Source organism: Oxyura jamaicensis, chromosome 3, assembly GCF_011077185.1.
Source record: "Oxyura jamaicensis isolate SHBP4307 breed ruddy duck chromosome 3, BPBGC_Ojam_1.0, whole genome shotgun sequence".
Classification (NCBI taxonomy): domain Eukaryota; kingdom Metazoa; phylum Chordata; class Aves; order Anseriformes; family Anatidae; genus Oxyura; species Oxyura jamaicensis.
Genome location: NC_048895.1, coordinates 93,714,747 through 93,740,711, shown reverse-complemented (window position 1 = coordinate 93,740,711; position 25,965 = coordinate 93,714,747). Strand labels below are relative to the sequence as shown.

At 38.0% G+C, this 25,965-nt stretch overlaps 1 protein-coding gene across 7 annotated transcripts in view; it reads left to right on the top strand.

Annotated features, from left to right (window-relative positions):
• Positions 1 to 25,965, top strand: part of MLIP (muscular LMNA interacting protein) — a 117,303-nt gene that overhangs the window by 62,716 nt on the left and 28,622 nt on the right. For 6 of the 7 annotated variants that reach the window (XR_004749016.1, XR_004749017.1, XM_035319924.1 and 3 more), the window contains exons 5-11: positions 243 to 314; positions 8,590 to 8,655; positions 8,744 to 8,827; positions 8,922 to 8,981; positions 10,819 to 10,863; positions 16,944 to 16,988; positions 22,478 to 22,603. Coding sequence is in view for 5 of the 7 variants with exons in the window: in XM_035319924.1 (XP_035175815.1) it covers positions 243 to 314; positions 8,590 to 8,655; positions 8,744 to 8,827; positions 8,922 to 8,981; positions 10,819 to 10,863; positions 16,944 to 16,988; positions 22,478 to 22,603 (498 nt within the window). In the remaining 2 variants the exon portion in view is untranslated. Of the gene's footprint in view, positions 1 to 242; positions 315 to 8,589; positions 8,656 to 8,743; positions 8,828 to 8,921; positions 8,982 to 10,818; positions 10,864 to 16,943; positions 16,989 to 22,477; positions 22,604 to 22,706; positions 23,496 to 25,965 lie in introns of those variants that run through there. The other variant, XM_035319923.1, reaches the window with a different exon arrangement.

Here is a 25,965-nt window from a genome sequence, read left to right as displayed (position 1 = left end):
ATGTAGTTCCATCTCATTCTGAAATGCAAAAGATGTATGTCCTTTAAAACCTAAGCAGAACCACTAGATTTTCGTTAAGAATTAGCTTTCATAGGTACTATGTAAGCCTTGTATCGTTGTAACATGTCTGTGAGACAATTAAAATCATCTTTCATTGTCGTGCCTTTCTCCTTTCTTGTCTCTTTGTCCCTCCCTTTTACCCTTCTTTACGTCTCTTCCTGCTTTCTGGTTTGCCCTTTTAGCAGTACAAGATCAAGACAAGCTACAAGGCATTTGCAGCAATACCTACAAACACATTACTTATGGAACAGAAGGTTAGTGATCAAAGATGTGGGAATTGCATTTGAGAATGTTCAAATTTATGTACATATTCTGACATTACTGTTGGTGATATTACAGCACATAAACACTGTGAACTAGCTGCTCAGGATTATAATTCCAGCAGTTTTTCAGGGTCAGCTACATTGTACTGAGGATCAAAGGCTTTATATTAGCCTGAATTTCTATTAAAACAAATACTGTAAAAAAAATGTCCTAAAGGAATCATCATTTATGACAATGTCTCAAAGTCTGTCTGAAAGTCTCTGGAGCTCTGCTATTTTAGGACCTACCCATCAGTAGGTCTTGGCCAGTTAAAGATTCTTCAATGGCTATGCTTACACTAGTAAATTCAACAACACCAGGAAATGTCCTCAATTACAGTCCAACCATCAACCTGAGCTAGAGTCCCTTCACTAAACGATGTACCTTAGTAACACAAAACATTCCACAAATATATTTAAAGACATGCTTAATAACTCTGACAACACAAATATAACTGTATCTGAAAAAAAAATCTGTGGACATAGCTCAGGAACTTAGCCTCTAATGAATTTCTGTAAGATTAACCTTTCCCATGTATATGCCTACATATGCATTTACGTGCAAAGCTCAGCTGATTTCCCTAGGATTTTACAGAGTTTAAAGACATTGTAGAGTGTGAATATAGCTCTGCATAAAAGATTTTGCAGATGAAAGGAAAGCTGCCCGGTGGAAAGGGACCTGGGGATATTGGTTGATACCCAGCTGAACATGAGCCAGCAGCATGCTCAGGTGGCCAAGAAGATCAACAGCATCCTGGCTTGTATCAGAAATAGTGTGGCCAGCAGGACCAGGGAAGTGATTGTTCCCTTGTACTCATCTCTGGTGAGGCTGCACCTCAAGTACTGTGTTCAGTGTTGGGCCCCTCACTACAAGAAGGACATCGAGGCACTGGAGTGTGTCCAGAGAAGGGCAACGAAGCTGGTGAAGGGTCTGGAGAACAAGTCTTATGAGGAGCAGCTGAGGGAACTGTGGTTGTTTAGCCTGGAGAAAAGGAGTCTCAGTGACCTTATTGTGTTCCACAACTACCTCAAAGGAGGTTGTACCAAGGTGGGGATCAGTCTCTTCTCTGAAGCAGCAAGTGATAAGACAAGTGGAAATGGCCTCAAGTTGCACCAGGGGAGGTTTAGGTTGGATATTAGGAGAAATTTCTTCACTGAAAGGGTTGTGAGGTATTGGGACAGGCTGTCCAGGGAAGCAGTTGAGTTACCATCCCTGAAGGTCTTCAAAAAACATGTAGATGTGGTGCTTAGTTATATGTCTTAATGCTAGATATGGTAGTGCTAGATTAAAGGTTGGACTTGATGATCTTAGAGATCTTTTCCAACCCAAATGATTCTATGATTTTATGATTATTTTGCCCCTGAAAAATAATAATAAAAAAGATTGTGACCTACTGGTCCTCTCTTAAATAACTTAAGTTCATTCTTTTCAAAAATGTGAGATTCATTTCTTTTACAGTTTTCTTTTAATCTTGGATGAATATTTTCATAATTTGCATCAAACATGAAGCTTCTCTTACTTAAGTCTTGAACACACCAAGTAAGACAGGCATCAGAACAGGCATCAGAAATGGCTCAGTAGAAGAAAGTATCCTATATCCCTATTTATTTTTATTTTTATTTTTGTCAGAGAACCTGTTAGTGTCTGGAAGCATTAGGTGGACTACTGAGGTGCCACTTCAGGGCTGACTTTGAAATGAATGCAGTTTGTGCACTAAGCTGTGCTGCTCTGCAGATGCAGAGGTCAGTAGGTGGTAGGTGACTCTGAGTGGGGCATTTACTTTGAGGGCACACTCCTGATCTGAACTAGTGGGTTAAGGACAGCCATGTGACTGCACCTTTTCAGAAGAAAGGGAATTTCTTTTGAGGGATTGTCTTGCTGACTCTCTCGGGCATTTACTCATGAGCTGTATGTTACATATCCACCACACATGAAACTGATTTGTACAATATTATGCCCACATCTGTAGAAAAAAAAAAAAAAAAGACTCCAAATAAATCTATGTTTACACAGAGACTTTTTATTATCTGCCAATTTACTGAAAATTGTAGCCTTAGTGTATCCTTCAGTAGCAACAGCACAGTCATGTAAAACTAGTAAGATACCAGTTTTCTGCTACAGGACATTCAGGATGAATTTACTTTGCATGTTTTAGCATTGCCTTACTACAGCTGATGTATCAGGAGCATTTCCCTGGGCATTCTTTCTAAGGCAGTTCTGGTGTACAACTCCTTCCCTGTTTTCCCTTGTTTTGGAGATTATGTATATTAACATCCTATTGATCCAGACCAGCAGCTATGTATAGTGTTCCTGAGATAGTTCTATGGTGTTAGCTGACATGCATTTATAGTATGTCTCTTAAAGGAAGCATAAAGGAGTCATATGGCACATGCAGTTCCCCTTGTACCAAGCCCTAATGTACAAGTATTATCCTCAGAGTAGCAAAGAGGGAGCTTGGAAGGAACGCATGCCACTTTGTAGCTCAATGCCAGTAGTTATTTATATTGCTCCCATTTTATGGAAACATCAGATTAAAAAGAGAGCAATTCAAGACAACAAGTTCTAACTGCATAAATAATGTTTTATTAACATTGAGATAAAGATTATTTGGAGAAGATATTTTTGAGTGACATTTATTTTAACAAGGAAGGAAGTTTTGCAAGGCAGATATTACTGAAATGAATTAATGATTAGGAATACATCATCTTCCTAAATGCAAGAAAAGTACTTTGCTATGTGATCAAACTGGAAATGAACATTTTCCAAAGTGAACCTTTTTGCTCTGAGTAAGTAATTATGTTACTTAATTTGAGTGGTCATGAGAAAATGAGTTCAATCAGATATATGATGCAGGTGATCTAGTAACAATTTATATGCAGTAATAATTAGATCGTATGAAAGAAAACTGTCAGTGATACGTCATATAAGGTAAAATGCTTTGCCCCTGAGTTGTCTCCTCATGTCTTTCTTTCTCAAGTAACATTTTCTTTTATGTGTGTGTAAATGCTTTAATTTCAGCCAGAATTTTTTAACTTCTCCTTATGAAACTGTTAGGCTATCATCATCTTAACAGCTTATCTAGGACACACTTTTATTCTTAAGTACTCTCAGTCAAAGAGAAATGTTCAAATCTATGCTCATTAGCAGCAAAAAAGAAACTCATTGACTACATATACATATAATTTGGCAAGCCCAGAAGTGATTTAAATATAATCAAATCCCTTAGTTGTCATGCTTTTTAACTTTTTTTTTAGCTTGTATGAACATGATATTCCTCTTATCTTCCACGGTCTGCTCAGGAAAATTCGAATTCAGGATATCTCTTGGAGGATACAGCTGTAAATTCCTTCACAGACAGAATAGCAAAACCTTGTTTTTAAGGGACATGTGCTCAACATCACAGTCAGGCTCTGTCTGGAAGCAGCAACAGTGTGCTGCTCCTCATGAAAGATGAGCCAGAAGCTAACATAACAGTAAGGCTGGTAGGAAGCACCCTCACCAGTATGGGCACTGTCGCACAGTGCTTGATCAGGGACAGCAGAGATAGTGATAACGAAGTGGTGGTGTCCATGGTCAGCCAACAGTGCCATGATCACCACACAGATTCAAAGTGATGCAGCAGGTCCTCAGACAGTGACAATGAACTCTTCTGCAGAAGAGTTAACAGGTAACAGCACCCACTGGCTAGAAGAGGAAGCAGAACATGCTTAAGGTAGGCTTAAGGCAAAAGTTTAACAGCAAGAATTAATTAACCATGAGAAAAAAAAATCCAGAGACTGAAATGGGTGCTTTATTATAGAAATTAAACAATCAAGACAGGACACTTTTCTGGCACTTCATACAGCAGTTCCAGGCAGTTCTGTGGTTTAAAGAAAAGGTCAGACTATGTGATCACTGTGGTTCCTTCTGGCCTTTTTATTTTTGAGTCAGTGAGTCACCCCTCCACTGACATTGACTCTTGAATATCCTCTAGAGTTATAGAGATGAGATCACAATCCAATTCAAAATTCCAGTCCTAACCAGGTAGTATATACCTTCCAAAAGTAATATTTCTATTATTTAGACATTTTATTTATCAAATACCTATAGAAATATCTTCCACTCAAAATAGTTTGTCATGAAGAGTCTATTTCAGGGAGATGTGGATAAATTCCTAACTTTAAGTAGACAGTCCCTTACTCCAGACTATTTCATCTTCAGAACCATGTCAGATTTGAGATGTAACCCCAACACTCTATTGAACTTCTTGGAACTGCAAAATAATAATAAAAAAAGTATTCTCTCAACAATTCAGTGGTCTGTGGTCTACAGCAAAGTTTATGTGGGGGTATTTGGGGTTGCTGTGTTTGTCCAGAAAAGGGAAGGTTTATCCAGTGAAATAAAAACTGGTTATGAAGGCTTTGGGCTGGCTGCAAGTGTTCTGCTCAGAGTTCACCCATATCTGAATGAGGTGAAACAAGGATGATGGGTTTTGCTATTAAGTACACCTGTTTCACAACTGAGCACTTACTAAGTCTTCTGAAAAGCATTATATGTAACTGGATGTGGATGGAAGGAGTGCAAATGAAAGTGCTGTTGGCTTATCTGTCTTATATTTATCAAAGAAGTACAAGTAGAGGACTATAATTTCTTAAATGTAGAAAAAAAAATATCTTAATAATGAACCTAACATCTAGACAACTGGCTATTTTTGAACATGTGAGGATCATCCTAGATCCAAAAAGCATTTCTGACAACATTTTGTTAGGAACATTTTGATGTGAAAGATTGTATTTTTCATCGATTACTTCTGGTGTGCACTTAACAGGTGAATTTCTTGCTTCAAGATTAGATGTTCATGTAAAATGGCTTCTGAAGGCTAGAATTTAATACTTAATGGTAAGAAAAAGAAAATCGTGTGCAGTTCTAGAATGTTAAAGGACCTAGTTTTTCTTTAATAATAACCGGACATCACAATAGAGGATCAGGCTATAAACTCCCTCTTTCTTTCTTTTAAATATTAATTTTATTTTTTTTATTTTTTTTTAAACAAAAGTAAAGCACCTTTTAATATTAATTTTATAAGAGGAAGTGTAGCCAGGTCTTTACAATATCATTTCCCGGGATCTTTAAGGAATAAGTTGTAGGAACAGAGTGTATATGAAATTCCATTATACAGAATACATTTTTTGCATGTACTGAGGTCTTCAAAAACATATTAATAGGAAAAACATGCAAGAGAAATAAAAGAAAAGAAAACTTATTGGGTTTTGCTCAGCACAAGGTCTTCACAAGACAGTAAAGAGGCTGTGTCAGATTGAGGTTACAACATTAATGTTGTTCATTAAGGAATGAAACAAATTTCTATATTCCCTGTATGTTGCCAAGAGCTTTAATTCTTCTAAAAAATACTGGGGACCCAAGTCAGATAATTTACTAGTATCTTTTCTGCTCTGATACAGCTTCAGCAATCAAATAGCTTGGGGGAAAGAAGAGGGAAGGGTTATAGTAATCACTGACATCAATGGAGTGTATGCTTCACACCCTCTAAGTTGCCTTTTACAAGAATAGAATTGGCAGTTCAGCAACTGCCTATTTCATCCGCACATTTAAGTTCTGTCAAAAATAAATTTTAATTCTCTAAATTACACTCTTTTAAAATGTGGTCTCACTACTATTTTTCAGATAATCAAAAAATTGGAATGTTCCACTTTTGGTATTGTTAGGCCACTGGCATAGAAAGCTAAGCTTGAATACTGTTGATAGTGCTAATGCTTTAAATTAATCATAATATTATTGAATTGTAACTCTAGGAATGAGTTCAGAAATGACAGTAATACTTTTTAAATCATACATTTTTCTCTATGTGGTAATGTATAACAACAACCAAAAAAATACCACTAGAAAAACAAGTTGTGTTTTGAAAAGCTAACAATGGATTAAATTGAATCTCCCTACTTTTTTTGTTTTTATTTTTATTTCTATCTCCCCCCCTTTTATTTTATTATTATTATTATTTTTTTTACAGATGTTAGGGATGCTTAAAAATGAGTTATCGTTGTTTCTTCTCTCTCTCTTTCTCTCATTTTATTGTTGCAACCACCTGAGTAAATGAAAGCTCCAAACTTCATAGATATTTGGGTTTCTAATTTCTACTGAAATTGCTGGATGTCTGATACTTAAATTATCCTGAATCTTGGTTCTTGGCATAGACATGTGGATGTGTCTGTAGTTACTCTAGAAAGATCCATCAATAGCTTCTGGGCAGCTATGCCCTACCCTTAATTGTGTTCACCCTCTGCTACTGTTCTAGAGAAGTGAATTGGAAAAAATTTCATATATATATTTTAAACAATTACTTCACTATGTTCACCACCCTACTGATTTCTCAAGGGTTTTGAGAAACTTCTTAAATTCACTATTCTGAACATGTGGCTGATGACAATTTCTTAATGGAACAGGTTGTTTTTCCTAATTACCTTGACAGGTACTGGAAAGACTTCTTCTTCATTTTGCATTTTACCACTTAATTTCACATTTTGCCTCTTCATTTTACATTTAACAGGAGGATGTAATCTGACTGAAACTGAACTGGGGACACAGCACTTGAGTGTAGTGCTGAGCACTCTTTAGCTGAGCTCTTTTCTTCTACAGGTCTGTCTGTTGATCTGAGGAGAAATGAGAAAGATCATTTAACTTTTCATTTTTTTTATTTTTTTTTATTTTGTCTCAGGAGAATATTACATTAATTTATTTAGCTCAAAAAAATCATTTTTTTTTCCTTTTGAACTACAACTATTTCAAAGCCAACAGGTTTGTCTACAGCTAGAGGGGAGGGAAGAAATGTGTTTGGAAAGAAAGTACTCTTCATTGTACTCTTCATTGTTTCCTACTGATCTTTTTCTCTAATAGAAGACATCAAAATGTGCTTCTGTGCAGGACCATTTAGGTATGGTACATAGATGTATTTTGCCAGTAGCAGTTATACTCAGCAAAATTAAATTTATAAATAATTACTCAAATGTATGTCTATAGTGTACGTCTATTTTTTTTTTCCTTAAAAGATTCTACCAGTTTCCTCCCAGCACACATATGTCTTCTGTAAGTGCAGCCCAAATAAGTACCTTACTCTATACATATTATTGCCACAGAATATGCATAGGAATGTTTCTTTTTTTCTTTGCTCTTATCACATATTTTTTTTTTTTGCAAATAACTGACAAATATGAAACTTCATAAAAACATAAGTGTTAAACAAAAAAATCCACAAACCCTGCTGATCCCTCTCCTGTAGTCCAGCTGCATGCATCAGCAGGCTTCCAGAACAATTTTTGGTCTCAGTATGGAGTCTATTTGAAAATTGCTTCAAAGAAAAAATGGGTGATGGCAGTGAGAATGTGCCTCACCGACTCTGGGACAAGATGAAAAGGGCACTGAGCACTGAAGTGAAGTTTGGCTTTTGTGGGTGTTTTGTGAGTTTCTTGATTAAATAGAGGGATTGGCAAGATTATTCCCACTGTTCTCACACTTGCTCCAAGTGTGGGCATTGGAAAGCTGGAGGTATATCCAAGCACACAACAAGAGAGCCTTTTGTTTTGGAGAGATTGTGGCAGCTACATTAAGTGGTTGCATAGTCTAGTCATGTTTTGTATGGTACCACAAGTGTGCTGTGAATATTTTCCTTTATATGATTCTCTTTTCAAGCTAAAATCCATAAATGTCAAGCACCATTTTTGTTGCCATGTATTATCACTATCCTCTTTAAACAGTAGGCATTTTTAAAGAAGACAGATACTGAAAGAAACAAACAGGCCTCCTGTGTGCTTGGACCTCTGCCCTACCCACCTGCTTACAGCCCATGGCTGTCTTCCAGTGGTGCATGGCAGACAGACACCCGGCACCTTTCTCGTCCAGCACATTCACTGTGTGACATTCTCTGTAGGAGAGGTGGGATGTTATTGAAGGAGAAGACAATATAAACATTACAAACCCAAAAGTTATATTAAATTAATGTTATTTTCTGATCTTCAAAGCAGGGAGGAGTCACCTAGCTTGAATATACTCTCTCTGAAAAAACAAAAAAAAAAAAACAAAAAAAAAACAACTCAAATTCAAGATCAGAAGATGGTAACCCAAAGAACCCTACTATAATTTCTTCTTTTTCCGTGATTGCTTATTAAAACGAAACAAAACAAAGCAAACAACAAAAAAAACTTTGGTGTAACTGTGAAATCTTTTGAATTGCAGGCATTAGAAGAGCCAACTAAGACTGCTAGTGTGACTGAAGGCACTGTTTTGGACACCCATTCAGAGGTAGTGCTGTTTTATCTCTCAAATATCTATTTGAAAACAAAAGCTTTGATTTCTGTTGTTAACTGAGGGATGTGTCTTCCTTTTTCAGATGTGCTCCCCTGCCCAGCTCAGACAACAAACAGAAGAGTTATGTGCTGTCATTGATCAAGTTCTGCAGGACCCATTGACCATGGTAATCCATCAGTATGTACAACTGACTTTCTCCTCTTCCTTAATTTTTGTCTTGTCATTAATAATTTTCTTCTCTGTTAAAAACAATTTTCCAGCGCCGATGTGAATCTTCTCCAAGTTTCCTGCAGATGAACACAGAATCAGATGGTGGCAAGGTAGGTGAATAAGCCCACCCACACACCAGAAGCTCTTTCCAGGGAGACATGAAGGAAAACAAAAGCACAACTACAAAGCCTTCAGCAACAGAAAGTTGCAGTTAAGAGATCCAACATCAGTAAAGCATCTGGTGGTTTAAAAGGTTTGGAAGGATAAAACTTTAGCCTTGGATTTACTGCAGTTTCTAATGCAAGATGTTTTCTTGAAGTCAGGAGTCATACTGACTTGAGAGAACAGCATGGGGCTGTGACATGGGATGTTCAGGCTGGATGTTAGGAGAAGGTTTTTCACTGAGAGGGTGGTTGGGCACGGGCACCCCAGGGAAGTGAAATAGAATATATTATGAAATAGAAGCTGTCTATTAGTGTTGCAGACACTGGATCCACAGGGAAGAAAGCCTTCATACCTTGCCTTCCACATTACAGAGTCTGTGGCCATCTCCCAGATTTTGTCCTACCTATTGGTCCTTATGACAAAGGAGCCCATGTTTCAATGGTTTCAATGACTGAAAATATTTCTCCGATTTTTTACTTTTATTTTCATTATTATTTATATTCAGTATTGGTTTCCAAATAATGGGATAGCTAAATGAGTAAGTAGAATTGCTCTCAAGTCCTTATTTCCTTTTAACTCTTGCCCCTTGTGGGAATTGGATATCTTCTATGTCCACTTAACATGAATAGGTCTGAAACAGGTAGTGAGAAGCAGGTACAGCTTTCTATACCAGTGTTAAACTTCACTAAGTTATATTGGTCTGTCTTCTGGATTCAAATGGATGATTAATCATAGGAGGAGGATTCTGTACTCAGTTTGCCCCAGGTAAATTTAATTTGGTCTTGGCAGCTATAGGAGGCAGTACAGAAAGTGGCATAAATCTGTCAGAAAAAAAAAAAGAGAGAGAGAAAAGGAAATTTTGGCAGGAAAACTTATAAAAAAAATAAATGAATTCAAACTAACCTTCACCATGCAAAAGTATTGGACACAGAACCAGCATTCCTGAGTAGGTGTATTCAATAAACGCTTCAAACTTCATTTCATTTTTGAAATTCTGTCAAACAGCTTGCAGTGGTGAATCAGGCTTCAGGCAGCTGAAAGGAGGAAATAGGACAGCAGAGGAAAAAGTAGGCAGAGACTAGTATTGAGGAAATATTTTCTAATACTTGGACTGAATCCTGTGTGGTTGAAACACTGCTACTAAGTTGGACTTCCGAACTATAGAATCCAAAACCTACTTCCTTGGGCAACTGAGAATTGACCAAATAGAAAATATCAGTAATTAGCAAGAAAACTAAATAAAGAGAGCAGAAGGTGAGCTTGACAGGATGCAGCATAGGAAACGAGAAATATGATGAGAATCTCAGTTTAAACAAAGTGCTTGAATTGAGGGTGAAAGAGAGTCCTAAGAACCAAAAGAGTGTTTGTTAAAAGTAAATGTCTTAGAAGTAGTATGGGTTAGTCAGATGAAAGAAAAGAAGAACATGGGAAGAGGCGGTTTCAGGTTATAATTGCGAGCAAATATAAGTTAAATTCCACAGTGCGACCACATCAGTGGTTGTTTACTAATAAACATTTTATTATGAGAGTTCTCAGAGATAATTTAAAGCCCAGCTACAATGGAGCGTGATTGATGTCTTTGAGTAAAAATGAAATAATATTTAAAAAAATAAACACCTCAAGTGAAACTTTAATATACCTTATTTTCATGTATCTCATGAATCCTTTTAGAAAATTGAAGTTTTCTTGAATTTAAGCAATAAACAATGTCTCAGTGATGAAAATCTCTCTGAGTTGGTCCTCCACTTTTTGCTGTTGAGATATCTGTTTATTTTGTATAAGGTGCCATCAACACTGCAGAGAGCAGCTGGACGCGAAACCAGATATGTAAGTACATTTATAATTACTCTATATTTGGCATGCAGAAATGTCTAATTTTGTAGGTTTTGAAGGTCATCTTGCTGCCATACTTGATTTGTTGGCGTGTAACAGACATAGGCATCTACCTGTGATGTGGGGTGCTGTCCCTAGTAAAAAAGAGTATATTAGGGCAACTGCAATTCATAGAATCATAGAAGGATTTGGATTGGAAGGGAGCTTAAAGGCCACCTGATTCCAACCTCCCTGTCATGGGCAGGGACACCTCCCACCAGATCAGGTTGCTCAAAATCACTTCCAAGCTGGCTTAAACACTCCCAGGGATGGGGCATCCACAGCTGTTCCCGTGCCTTACCACCCTCATAGTTAAGAATTTCTTCCTTATATATAATCTAAACCTACCATCTCTTAGTTTAAAGCCATTCCCCCTTGTCCTATCACTCCACTCCCTGACAAAGAGTTCCTCCACAGCTTTTCTCTAGGACCCTCTTAGGTATTAGAAAGTTGCTGAGATGTCTTACCTCTGCTCCAAATCTATCAAGGCTGGAATCTCTTTAGTGCAGTGTCTATTCATAATGTTAGCTATGAGAATAGGATCTTAAAGTTGATTTATTTACACAATTTTCTGTTGCTGTTTGTTTCAAGTGTGGGGCAAGAGCTCAGATATTTGGCAAGGCTATTACAAGTTCTGAAGGACATACTTATTTGAACTGTAGGGAACTTACTTTTGAAGAAGTGTTTTGTCTTCTGCCTATCCATCAGAATTTGGGGATGATCCAAATTTTTCCTTCTAAGGTGTAGAGATGGCTGAAAACCCACTCTTTATCTTTAGAAGAAGAACAGAAGCTGTTTTCTGATGTATACTCACATTCCAAGATAAAAATAAAGTCTCTATACTGAATCATCATTTCAATTAGTGAAATATTAAACTCAATTAACATTCTAATTCTCACTAGCACAGACAGTTAATGTAGGTTCCATATTTTACTTACAGCTCATCTAGTCACATGGTAAGACATCTCTGCTTACTATTCATCATTCTGACTTTCTATTGAGCCTCAGATCAAAGCAGTGCTAGCAAAAGCAATGGAAACCTTCCAGTTTTATGCCAGCACAATGCTTGACTGATCAATTCAATTTTGCTTCTTGAATGTGGTGGTATGCATACTTTATTGCGTACTGTGATTTTTACTTGACAGATTGTGCTGGCTCATACTAATTATAAAGGATGTTGGAAGAGTGGTTTTAATGAAATAAAAGATGTAGTCTGTGAGAACAGAATATATATTACTACCACTCCAGCACAGATCTTCAGCACCCAAAACTCTGCCTGACATACACTTTCCAATACATTTAGGCATCCAATTTATACACCTAGAGATACAGTTAGGTTTTCTTCACTGACATAGAAAATCACACTATAAAACTCTTTCTTCCCAGTCTCCTCTGGAACATTCTAGATAATTGAAGCAAATCAATATTTAAAAATGCATTTGGGAACTGTGCAGACACTTACGGGTAGGCTAAACTTTCTTATACATTGTACTAATGTGTTCAATTGTTTTGTGCCTGATAACAGATCAGATGACTGTGCTAGCAGACCATGTTCTCCATGGTGCACCGAGCTTGGTGGGTCCAGGCTCTTCTGGACTCCACAGTCATAGCATGCTGCAGCAGTCACACGAGAGATGATATGCTGCAGCAGTCACATGTATCCCCACCAGACCCTCTACATTGCCTCTACCTTCCCCACTCTCTTGCTCTGCCTCCTTGGTAGGACATACAGAGGCTCTCTCTCTCTCAGCACATAAACCAGGTGGGGGCTTGTCCTCTGCCCTTCAGTGTGAAGTGTTCTTTCATAGAGTTGTCTTCTTTTCACCAACCACTTCCCACCCCTCAAAGTGAGACCCCACCTCTACACAAGGCCAAGGGTGGCCTCATCCCTTCAACCCATGGGAGCAACATGCTCTGTGCTACCATCCAGGTAATGGAGGACAACAGTTGGAGGAGTGGTAGTTGGTCTGGACCAGAGTGGTAGTTTGTTTGGACCAAAGCATGCAAGTGAGAGTGCTGAGTGGTCCCTGAGCCAGTCTGTTTGCTGACTTTCATTGACTAGAGGAGAACTTTTGGCTCAGGGACCAACATTTTTTTAGTAGTAGGTACAAGATGTTTGTTTTGAAATGAAATGCTTATGTGACCTGTCCTGGAGTAATGATCTTCAGCCAGCCTTTTATTAGCAAATATTTTTTTTAGAAGTAGGCTATTTGTTTATGCAAATGAATTAAATTTACTAGAAAAAATAATATGGCAATTTAGCAATACAATTTTCTTAATCTTTTTGTACACATGATTTCAGATATTGAAGCGCTCGTCAAAATGTTGCTTTAAGGGTGATTTTAGTTGAAAGAAAAACTTTAGTTTGTTTATGATTCAGGACTAAGAATATCTGTCATCATGCTAAAGTTTTATCTATAAACACACACTCATATGTGTATGTATATGCACCTTGCAGTATTTCTATCAGTTATATGGATTAGTAGACTACAAAAATGTTGAAATATCCTGCCTTTTCACAATTAAAATGTCTTAAATTTGCCTTGACCACAGTTACTCTTTGTCTTCACACCTACTTCAGAACATTTTAAGGCTGCAAATGACAGTACAAATAGCAAGGAAGCGTGTAAAAAGGTCTGACATCAGTGAAATTACAGCAGTTTGTACCAGCTGACAATATACTGTAGTTTTAGTTTAACAGCTTTTTAAACTGCATGGTCTTTGACATGATCCCATTCACCATTTTCTACTAGTGCATCTCTGTTGGCTTTTGGAGTGATATTGCTGATTTGTAGTGATATAAACATAATCATCCTCTAAATAAAGGACTTTTATGGGTATTGAGTGCCCTGATAGATCTACTTAGAATCATAGAATCAAAGAATCATAGAATATTCAGAGTTGGAAGGGACCCATAAGGATCATCAAGTCCAACTCCTTGCACCACACTGGTCTACCCAAAAGTTTAGACCATGTGACTTAGTGCACAGTCCAAACGTTTCTTAAATTCAGACAGTCTTGGTGCAGTGACTACTTCACTGGGGAGCCTGTTCCAGTGCGCAACCACCCTCTCGGTGAAGAACCTCCTCCTGATATCTAGTCTGAACTTCCCCTGCCTCAGCTTCACCCCATTCCCGCGGGTCCTATCTCTGGTGTTTATGGAGAATAGGTCACCTGCCTCTCCACTCCCCCTCACGAGGAAGTTGTAGACCGCGATGAGGTCCCCCCTCAGCCTCCTCTTCTCTAGGCTGAACAGGCCCAGTGACCTCAGCCGCTCTTCATACGTCATCCCCTCCAGGCCCTTCACCATCTTCGTCGCCCTCCTCTGGACACTCTCCAACAGTTGAATGTCCTTTTTGTACTGTGGTGCCCAGAACTGCACACAGTACTCGAGGTGAGGCTGCACCAGTGCAGAGTAGAGCGGGTCGATCACTTCACTTGCCCTACTAGCAAGTGCTTGATGCACCCCAGGATATGGTTGGTCTTCCTTAGTCATTTTGTTTCCATGTAATTATTGTCACCAAGAAAACACTTTAATTTCAAGTTGTAGAAAATTTATCATTTTGTCATGTGGCCTCTCTTACAATTATTTAAAAAATAACTTCTGGTGATTAACTGGAGTAATCACTGTACATACTGTTTCTGCTCTTCTTTACAGTTCCGTTCTAAAGAAATCTTATTAAAGTGTCATGGACTTGCAACATAGAGAAGTGAAAAAAAAAATGAGAGCACACAAAGCATCTAAAAGTGCACACACATGCAGAAATGAGTAGTGTTTTTCTTTATCTGTAATCTTCTATGTTTATACACATTTCAGGCAACCTCTCTGAAATGACAGGAAAGGGACCTGAGGGTATTTGTTGATAGCTGGCTGAATAAGAGCCAACAGTGTGCTCAGGTGGCCAAGAAAGCCAAGAGCATCCTGGCTGGTATCAGAAGTACTGTGGCCAGCAGGACTAGGGATTTGATCATTCCCCTGTTCTTAGTTAGCTCTGGTGAGGCTGCACCTCAAGTACTGTGTTCATTTTTGGGCCCCTCACTACAAGAAGGACATTGAGGTGCTCAAGTGAGTACAGAGAACGGCAACAAAACTGGTGAAGGGTCTGGAGAACAAGTCTTATGAGGAGTGGCTGAGGGAGCTGGGATTGTTTAGTCTGGAGAAAAAGAGGCTCAGCAGAGACTTTATTGCTCTCTACAACTACCTCAAAAGAGGCAAAAGAGGTTGTAGTGAGACAGAGGGTCGATCTCTTCTCCTGAGCAACAAGAAACAGGACAAAAGGAAATGGCCTCAAGTTGCACCAGGGGAGGTTTAGGTTCAATATTAGGAAAAATTTCTTCACTGAAAGAGTTGTGACGCACTGGGACAGGCTACCCAGGGAAAACAGTTGAGTCACCATCCCTGAAGGTATTCAAAAGATGTGTAGATGTGGTGCTTAGGGACATGGTTTAGTGGTAGACTTGCTGCTACGTGGTTAATGGTTAGACTTGAAGATCTTAAAGGTCTTTTCCAACCTAAATGATTCTATGATTCTATATTTACTCTTAATTTGTACCCCTGGAAATGACATAATTTAATTTCAGACTCCTGTATTTGTAGCTTGTTCTGCAGTGCTTTGATTTTTTTTTTGCTCACAGTGAAATTGGTTATCACACTTGGTTAACGGCATGAAAGAGTGACCTGAGTATGTAAGCAGCCACTAGAGCAAACTCTAGTTTACTCTGTCCTTGACAGAAGATATATTTTGTATAGATTTGATATTAAATCACAGCTGTCCCTGTGTAGGTGTGACGCTTGCCAACATCCGTGGCTGTGTTCAGAGATGTGAGTGTTTTGAGTTCAGAGCATGGTCCTCTCCTGTGACTTTTGGTGACATCATTCTCACTATTGACACAGAACTGGAACCAGCAGGTCCAGGGAGTGATTAAACTTCTGTTTAGCACTTCAGAGACCACATCTAGAGTTCTGTGGCCAAATCTCTGCAAGGTCTTTGTCATGGGTGGACAAAGGAAGACCGTGTTCTTCCCTCTCCAAAATGTGCTCAAATTGCTTTTCTGCTTTAAACTGTGAGAAGATATAGTTGAGTCCAACTGCAGTGATAATGATCCTTCTAAGGAGAGTCCAGGCTGTGAAGGTACAGACTGACTTATGTTATACTACAGCACACTTTTTGCACTCTTACTGAGGAACATTCACCTTTTAGAGTTCAAATCAATCTTAATCAGTCCTATGTTAAGGAAGGGCATGCCATCTATACAGAAGCATTCTGTTATCCACTAGAATCCCCTACAGAGTTTGGAGGAAATGGTCAGAAATGGTCAGAAAACTAGAAATCCTGAATCTTACCATAGTGAGGGCAAATAAGTGTGTGGCACACGACTATTTCACAAACACACATAAATACTTTGCGTTTAGCACATTGAGCCATGATTTTGAAAACAGGGCTTCTGCTCTTCAGAGTATACTTGGAAAAAATGTGATGCTGGAGGGTAGGATTGTTCTGCTTTTCATGCTGTGAAGTCAGAAGGACGAGAAGGTTGAATTTAGATCCCCATACAACTGGTAGTGTTAATAACATTGATGCTGCAAAGTAACAAACAATGACAGGTTCAGAAATGTCAGGGTTTACTTTTCAGAATTAAATCAGGCAATTTTTTTTTTTTTTTTTTTTTTCACTTGGGAAAAAAGTATCCCAAAGACTTTAGCAACAGACATTCATACTTGACTATACCTTGAGATAAACTGGGAAGGACAATATTTTAACTTCTCTTAATAATTGCATTTCACTGTGTGACTGTTAAAAGCTTCTGTGCCTAAGCATACTGCAATCTATATGTTTTTCCTCCTGTTAGAAAGGCCTCAGAAAAATGCAAGTAAAAAGACAACTGCAAATGCATTACTTTTGCTAAACATTCAAGAACCATCAACAGTGAAATAGTGAATCATCAACAGTGAAAAAACTTATATTTCTAGATTTTTCTTCCTATAATGACTATTATGTTGTAGTTAATACTGAATACATTTACATTTTTTGCAGGCCAACCTTTACAAATCAACACCTATGGTGGCAGAGAGTCAGATGGTATGTACTGCACAACTCTGCTATGCTGTTTATCAACAATTGCACAAGCACAAAATCCAGTCATTATTATTTGCTTGCTTGCTCCTTTGAAGGAAACTAAAGTCAATATCTTCCTACAAAGTTGTATTGCTTCCTACAGAACTTCTTTGCTTTCTTCTGTACCAAAAACATATCTAAGTAAATGTAAATCCTGACATTATGTAAATCTATGGGCCAAATGACAAACTAGAGAGTCTTGCTGAGTCATGAGATGTATGACAGCTATACAATCTACTGGTGTTTGTTGATCACTGTTAATATTCCATTTTTACATTTTTGTTTATATGCAACAACATTTTGGCATCTATATTTTTCTTACACACTGATATATATCAAACCTGGTTTAACTTGTTGTCAGCAAGAATAAAATCATAGAATCACAGAATGGTTTGGGTTGGAAGGGACCTTTAATGTCATCTGATTCCAACCCCCCTGCCTTGGGCAGGGACACCTCCCACCTGACCAGGTTGCTCAAAGCCCCATCCAGCCTGGACTTGAGCACTTCCAGGGATGGGACATCCACAGCTGTTACTCCTTGTCATATCACTACAATCCCTAATAAAATGTCTCTTTTCAAATTCAAATAAAGAAAAGGTGATTATGCATGAGATGTTCATTTTAGCTGTGATGACATTTTAGTCCTGTTGTAGCCAAACTTTCTGAAGGAGCAGGAGAGAGGTCCTAGAGCCTGTCCTAGTGACAGTGGCCACTAATGAATACTTAGGGAAAAAAATGAGATGTGAATGAGAGAATTTTCCTATTGTATTTCATTTAATAGAATTTTAGGGACTTCCTGAATCAATTTCTTCTGTTTATTAAGCATTTACCAATGCTTCTTTGTGATCTTTTTCTAGTTACTCGTTGTTGTTGTTGTTATGTTTAGGTCTTTACAACATCCTATAACAAAACTTTACTTTTTAATTATGCACTGTGTGAAATAGTACTTTATTTGTTTTAAAGCTAGTGCTTGATGTCAGTTCTTGCCCTGAAACAGAAAGTAATTGTATTTCTTTACTTTGCAAATATCATTTATGATTTTCTAGACATTAACTACACTGTCACTTATTTTCCATACAGAAAACTCAAAATTTCTTAGTCACTCTTTGAGAATTATTGATGTTGTCCACCCAGATGATCCTTGGTGTCCTTTTCCATAACTTTTTCATTTTTTTTCTTTAATTGGGAGACTAAAACCATAAACCGCTCTTGTCTAGCTCTGAACACTGCTTTTCCTATTTACACAAAAATGTGATACATTTCATTGTTGTTATTTCTATTCCTTTTCTTAATGACTCCTAGTAATTTATTTAGTTCTTACTCGTATTGAGCCATAAGACCATGTTTGGATAGAACTGTATACAATAAATCCAAGATATATTTTCTGAGTAGAAAGAGGTAGTTTCTGAGCTTACTAGTTTATGTGTAAATTTAGGATGTAGTTTATTTTTCTCCAATGAATCAATGTTGAATTCAGTTAAGTTTCACCTGTCTTTTTATTATTTAGTCATTCAGTATCATAAGACCTATCTGCAACTCTGCACTGCATGAGTGATTTTTTACCTCCATGAGAGATTCAGTATTACCAGCATACATTGTCACCTTACTATCCACTCTTTTCTGGCTGTATTTATAATTCAAAACCCCAGACCACGTGCCAGCTCACATATCCAAGGAGATCCATTTGTGACTTTTCTCCACTGTTAAATTTAAACATTCATTCCAACATATTGCTTCCTGTCCTCTAATTGGTTGATAGAATATATTCTCTTTTACTACACATCAGTTTCATTTCCTAAGTGGCTATTGCTGAAAGAATCCATGGCTGGAACTCCACTAAACATTATGGTCTGTGAAGGGCCTTTATGGAGGGTACGATATGACTGATTATGGGTCAGCTCTAGACTGACAATCTTTCCTCTTGGTCCTGTGCATTTTGATAATAGGACACAGCCATAGGATAATAGTTCTTCACTACAATAACAGTAGTGATTTTTAATTTTTTATTTTTTTATTTTACCATTTTTTTCAGTGCTGTTGTAGGATGGCCAACACCTTCCTTTACAAAACTAAGCTTTAGCTTGATTCTCAGCAGAGTCAATTGCAACCCCCTACCAAAAGAGGAGTTCAAGCTTTTACTTATGGAGCAATGATTTTGTCCAGCTTGCCAGGTAGCTAATAAAGCATTTCAAATTCTGGTTGCTGGCTGATATCTTCCACTCTTTCGGTTGAGTCAGACGTAAACATATGACTCACTCAGCACTTGAGTGCACAATGATGTTTAGAAAATGCTTCCTTAAAAGCATTTCTACAGCGCGCTTTTGGAAGAGGTTTCCTACATAAGGAGAGTAGCTTATCCTTGATGATTTCAGGTACCTCAATGGGCTTTTAATTGCATGGTTACATGGTACAGAGGAGTGCTAGAAGGCCACAGGCCTGCATAATGATGACTTGGTAACAACTGTTGCTTCTAATTTATATTTATGTTTACTTTTGCATTGAAAGCCAGGAATCTCCAGTATTGCTAACTCTTCTCAGAAATCTTGGAGAGGACAAATATCAAATGGAGATTATGATGAATCCTACAAAGAAATAGTCATGATCTTAATGTTCATAGGTTGTTGATAAGACATTTTATTATTATAAGATATTCATAAGACATTTTCTCCAGTTTATACTAGAGAGGATTTTGAGTACTCCTATCTTAACTTTGGGTTTGCTCTTTCTAAGAAAGAACTTTGATGGTATGTTCAATTAGATACTAAGGTGGTTTTAAAGAACACTAGATAAAATGTGTTCAAGGCTGACAGAGTAAATAGTATGGAAATTAGAGTAGGTTGATAAGTAGTGAGGGGGTGAGAAGAAGAGGGAGTATTAGGCATGGAACAAGAACTCTGATACAACGGAAAACGTTAAACCAGAAGAGTGGAGTGTTCAGAGAGCTTGATTTTTTACATCAGAGCCCCAGGCTAGGAAGATGATAGTAACTGGGTTTGAGTTGGGTTTTGAGTTGGGAAGATTTCTGTCAATGAGACCAGAACTGATCTCCTGACCAGAAAGGTTTGTTCTAAAGGTGGAATATTATAATATGGTTGGTATGTTGCAATTCTGTTAGTCAGTAAGAAGAAAACCAAACCATGTTAAGTTTTGGAACAATGAGATTGGTTTTACTGTTTTTGCTTCCTCCCTTTCTAAATTTGGTTTTATACAGTGTATCCACTCTCATCCACTCTCATACCTACTCTCAACTAAAAGTTCATTAAGTGAGCACTGTATCTATCACCAAGTTGAGCTTCTTAATCAAAATGCTTAAGATTTTAATGCATCTCAGCAGTCACTACTTTTTTTAAAAAAACTAACGTCACCTCATGCCTTATTTTTTTTTCAGTCCAATATGTTTCTTCGTATTTTATGAGGCAGGTGAAAGTGCCCCAATCTGTGCCAAGGAGGCAGGCAATGTAACACAAAGCTAAGGGAAGCTTTTTTTTTTTTTTTTTTTTTTTTTTTTTTTTTTCTCTACAATGACCTCACTGTTCTCAGACACTATGCTCTTCTCTGCTTCTGTCTTCTCCCACTCAGCCCCTAGCCCTGATCCACAGTTTCTTTCCCAGGGCAGGGGCACAAGCACAAGACATGGGGACATTCCCTGCCTCTTGCACCCTCTGCCTCCCAAGGTCACCCCCCTTGCTCTATTCTTTCTGGATGCCTGCAGATTTTATTTCAAGGTGATCCATACCTCAGTTTGCATGATATACCCAGCAATCTCAGCTGCCTCATTTTAAGCTTGATTTCATAGCTCTATTCAAAACACTTCCATTGCATCAGCTTTACATTTTTCACTATATTTTCAGGTTCACTTTTGCTGTGGGGCTTGTACTAATATACATTGACACCAACACAGCAAGGAGACACCTTCCCAGCTCTTCCCAGGCTGCTTTTTCTTCCAGAGTCTTGTTGTGTAGCTCTGGTGAGAAAGCAGTGCTGGACTGTGGCTGGAGCTGAGAGCTGATCCAATGAAACACCCAGCTAACAAAGAAAAAGGTTTCCATCCAGACAGCAGTGCATGAGCTGCATTGCCAGTGCAAACAATGGGGCAGGAATGTATGGCTGGGTTGCTTAATGCTGAATAAGGTCATTTTTTGTCCCTCTCCCTTTGTATAAACAACTGGGATGTGATGTGTGTAAACTCGTTTGACCTATGCCTAAATTATTCTGTAGGCACCTCTTTTTTTTTTTTTTTTTTTTTTTTTTTTTTTTCCTAAACATGCTGCTTAGGTGTATTGCCCTTGAAAACAGGCAGTAAGGCATTACTAAATGTAACTGCTAATCTCATAAATAAATCTAATAGCGACTCAAGCTTCTTTGCATCTTTATATACTGCTAGGTGCTGAGGATGGGGGATTGTGACAATACCTATATCTCAGTCCCAGCCAGGTAAGCAGCCTTTCTGGGCTGCAACTACAGAAGGAGCTCAGCAGCAGTCGTGTTATCTGTATCAGTAGTGCCAGTTCCTGTTTTCTATGGTGTAGTCATAACAGAGAAGAATATAATTGAGTTATTTGGAAATTTAAATTCAATTACAGAGCCTCACAGTACTTCAGCATGTACCAAATACCAGGGAAAATGCACATTTTTTTCTCCTTTTCTTTGCTTACTGAACTAGTTCTATTTCAAAATTATTCCCTAGCCTGTTTATGCCATAATCCATCACGTCAGACTTTAAGAATTCTGTAAATCACAGATATACTAAATTGACAAGTTGTCATTTTTTTTTTTTGTTAGCTGATGGTTAACCAAGAATTCTTTTCTTGACTAAATAATAAGATTTTTCTGAAATGAGGTGTGTCACACATCCATACTGATTAAATTCTCTTAGATTGTACTTTTCCAAGTAAGCTCTTAAAGATACTGTGAAAATACAGTGTACGATCACTGGTATTTTTCCCCAGAAATACTTTCCCCTTGAAATATTGCTACCTGAGTGTATGTTAACAGCATCACGCATTACCTTTCCTAGCTTTGCAGTTACCATTTTGAAGAGCCCAGACAGGAATTTACAGTGTGAAAGCAGGTGTGTGGCTGTGCATAAACTGTGACTTGATGAACTTATCAAGATGCAGCTGAACAGCTAGCCAAAACAGCCAACAAAAACTACAGACAATAGTTTGACAGCCCAGTATCTATTTTTGTGGCAGTGACAAACATATATTAGTGATGAGGTTCTGTGCATAAAAGCAGCTCTTGCCATTTTTGTCTGTGGTCCGTATTTAAATTAGGCCAGGTAGCATGAAACCTGAATAATTCTGGTGATGAAATATGTCATTAATATATATATATATATATATATATATAAATCTAGTCAGTACAGCCTCTGTGGAACTTACTTGCCTAACAAATATTCCATACAATATAAAGTATTTTAATTTATTATTTTTTTCCATCCTTTTGTCAAGACAAAACCTGGTGTCATTCGTCCTGTGCTGGTGAAAGCAAAGAGTGCACAGCAAAAGGAGGAGCCCTATCAACCCAACCCTTTTAAGAAGTACCTTGAAGAAATCAGTGATCAAGATATTGAGCAGGTAAGTAACTCTCTCTGAAGGATTTTGTAGTCTTCGCTATCTTCTGCAAACCTGATGGAATAGACTTAGATCCTCATTTCATCCTGGTCTCTTGTTTTTCAAGTTTAATTATAAAGAAACTACACAGCAGATGCTTCACTGATGGGTGTCTGGTCCTGGAGGAGTATCTCCAAGCTGGACAAGGGCATCTAGGCTTTAAACAGGGATATCTTTTTGGTGATCTAAGAAAACATGATGAGGAGAATGCCTTTTAATGATATCCATAGGGAAAGCTGAACATAATAAAGTAGAGAAATTCTGTGCAAGCTTGTAAAGCAGGTGTCTGGATTGGATCTATAAGAAAGGGCTTGTTTCATTTGGGGTCTAGACCTGAATCCTCTCCAAAGTGAACTGAGGATAGCAAGGACTGAGCAAGGTTCACTCTTTTCTCCCCAGGGGAGACTACTGAGGAGCCCCAATGACTTTCCATACAATTCGCCAATGTGCAGGTCCCCTAGGTCTGTATTCAGGTCTCTCCACAGCTCTGGGGAACTGCACATGAGGGGGCATTAAGGGGCAGCCCATGGGGCAGCAGAAGTGCTTTCTTATCCCATGACCTCTGCATAAAGCCATAAGATCCCTTTGCAAAAATGTGTCTTGAACTTTACATACTTTTATGAGGAATTACCTCTGAGTAGCCACAGATAAATGGTTCTGTTGGCCTTTTCTTGTGCATTGGTGTTTGTGTGCATTATGGTGAATTAAACCTTAACATAAATATCATTTGAATGTCTGTGTAGGAGCCTATTATTAAACTATCCTGTATGCTCTTAACTTTCTATTTGGGAAGTAGTAAAATGAAACCAATAGTCTTCTTGCCAGAAACAATGTGAATAAAATACCTTACTTACTGTTTTTTTCTTACTTCTATGCCTCTCCAGTCACCTTAGAGAGAGAATTTAGCAATGGCAGCCCTCTTTTTCTCATTTTGTTACTGAATTTTTAAAAGATTTTCATTTTAGTTCTTTCTATTCCTCCTCATAACTGACTTGCTGTAGGACAATCCTGACATTTCTCAGGATACTGCAGCATTATAAACAGGGGAAGATTAATCTGTAGCATCAGTGGGTTTCAGCAACATGTATGGGTGGAATCAGAACGTTTCCTCTTCTATGGAATGTAGAGTTTCTATATTTCTATAGCATGTAGAGTTTCTGTAAAATATAAAATCACACTTTTAACTACAGGCTGTGTTTGCAGCCAGAATAAGTTTTCAGTGGGAGATAAAACACCCAACATTTAAGGTTGTTTGTAGTAATATTAACATTTGTGGTGGCTTTGTGGTAAGAGCTCATTTGGAGTGCTGAAGATCTTTGTACATAATGCCAAAAGATTTCTAGTTACTCTTTAAATACCAAGTAATGTAAGTAGCAAGGTTTTTAATAACTGCACTATCATTAAAAAGTAAACAAACATTTTTTTAAACATTGAATCTCATCAACTTATTTTGATTCCAACCATACAAATATCTTATTTACATATCAAGACCTAAAGTCATGAGTGCTAATACTTGCAGAGAAAGAAGTCTCCCCAGATAAAGAAGCAGAGAAAGAAGTCTCCCATGACAGCTCACTGCCCTTCAGAGAGGCATATCTGCTCCTCCAGCTCCCTCCCTGCTCCTGACAGAAAGGTTTCCTTCTTCTCAAATTCCTCGCTTTGAGTGGTCTGTGTCCTTAGGAGCTAAATTTAGGTGGACTTGGCAGTGCCTGATGATTGGACCTGATGATCTTAGAGGTCTTTTCCAACCTAAATAATTCTAAGATTCTATGATTCTAAGTCATCATTGTAACATGGTAGTAAATTAACACAGCAAAAAAAAACAACCAACCAACCAACCAACCCAAAAAAACAACAACCCAAACGAAAGAGTGTTTTCTCTTGGCGTAGTTGGTGAGGGGGCTGAGAATTTTTTCTGACTGGTTATATGAACAAGTGAGTGAGCTTGGGAAAGTGTCCTTCCAAGCTCAGGAAGGACAAGGGAGGGTTGGAAACAAGGCCACCCCTCTTGGGAGCAGAGAGTGGTCAGCCTGGCTCAGCCATTTCATGGATCTTTACCCACTATTCAGTCTTAGGAGATGGCCACAGTCTTGAACACTTTTTCTTGTTTTAAATTTTTGCTTTCCATCCACATATGTTAACGAGTCCATGGATTAATGAATGCACCTAGAAGTCACACCTCAGCTGCTTCAGTTAAATAACAATTAGAAATGTGTCATCTGGGAAAAATGTGCCTGGAGAGAGACAGAGGATAGGTCAATGCTAGGAAATCATTTCAGTCTTTTTAGGCTGTAAACGTCTTGTTCAGACTCAGAGATTTTCATGCCATTTTTGCTTATTATAGAAGCAGAAGAAAAAAAAAAATTAAAACATTTACAATTTGTCTCTGAGCTTTTGAAGTTGGCAGTGAACATTTGACTTCAGAGATGACAGGTGAGTTCACAGTGAGCTTCTCATGATGGAACTTACTGAAAGCCTTCTGATGTCAAAATCAGTGCCATTCACCTGGGGTGGGAGAGGAGGAGAGATGACCAGGAGTTTCTGCTAGAGAACTTTTGACCTAGGACATCTCAGTAGGGGACTGCTGCAAAAACAGTCAGTTCAGATCTCCCTTCATTAGGGCTGGGCACTAATTCTGCAGGCTGTAGTTTCACTGATGAAGGAATGACACAGTCACCAAACTTTGTATCTTTAGACAAAGACAGATCTGGTGCTATTGCCCTACTCAGATGCTTTCTGACATTTGAAGATAATCTTGGAGACCAATTAACTTACGTCATTTTGGGGAATGGTTTTTGGACACCAGGTATTCAGACATGGCTAACCTGACTTGAAATCAGACTTAAAAAGTCCTAGGTCTGCAGCTTTTCAGAACTATTGTACATATTTATGGAAAACAATATTATCTATATATGATATTTTTCAGATCTTAAATTTCTATGTATGTATGGTATAAATTACTTAAGGATTGTATTACTGAAGGACTGAGGATGTGATAAATGAATAAATGTGATACATGAATACATGTGGTTGTTCAAGTTAAAATTATTTTATATATTTATATATCATAGAATCATAAAATCATTCAGATTGGAAAAGACCTCTAAGATCATCAAGCCCAACCTTTAATCTAGGACTGACAAGTCCACCACTAAACCATGCTACTAAGTTTAACATCTACATGTTTCTTGAAGACTTCCAGGGATGGTGACTCCACCACTTCCTTGGGCAGCCCATTCCAATGCAGCACAATCATTTCCATAAAGAAATTTCTCCAAATATCCAACCTAAACCTCCCCTGGCACAACTTGAGATCATTTCCCCTT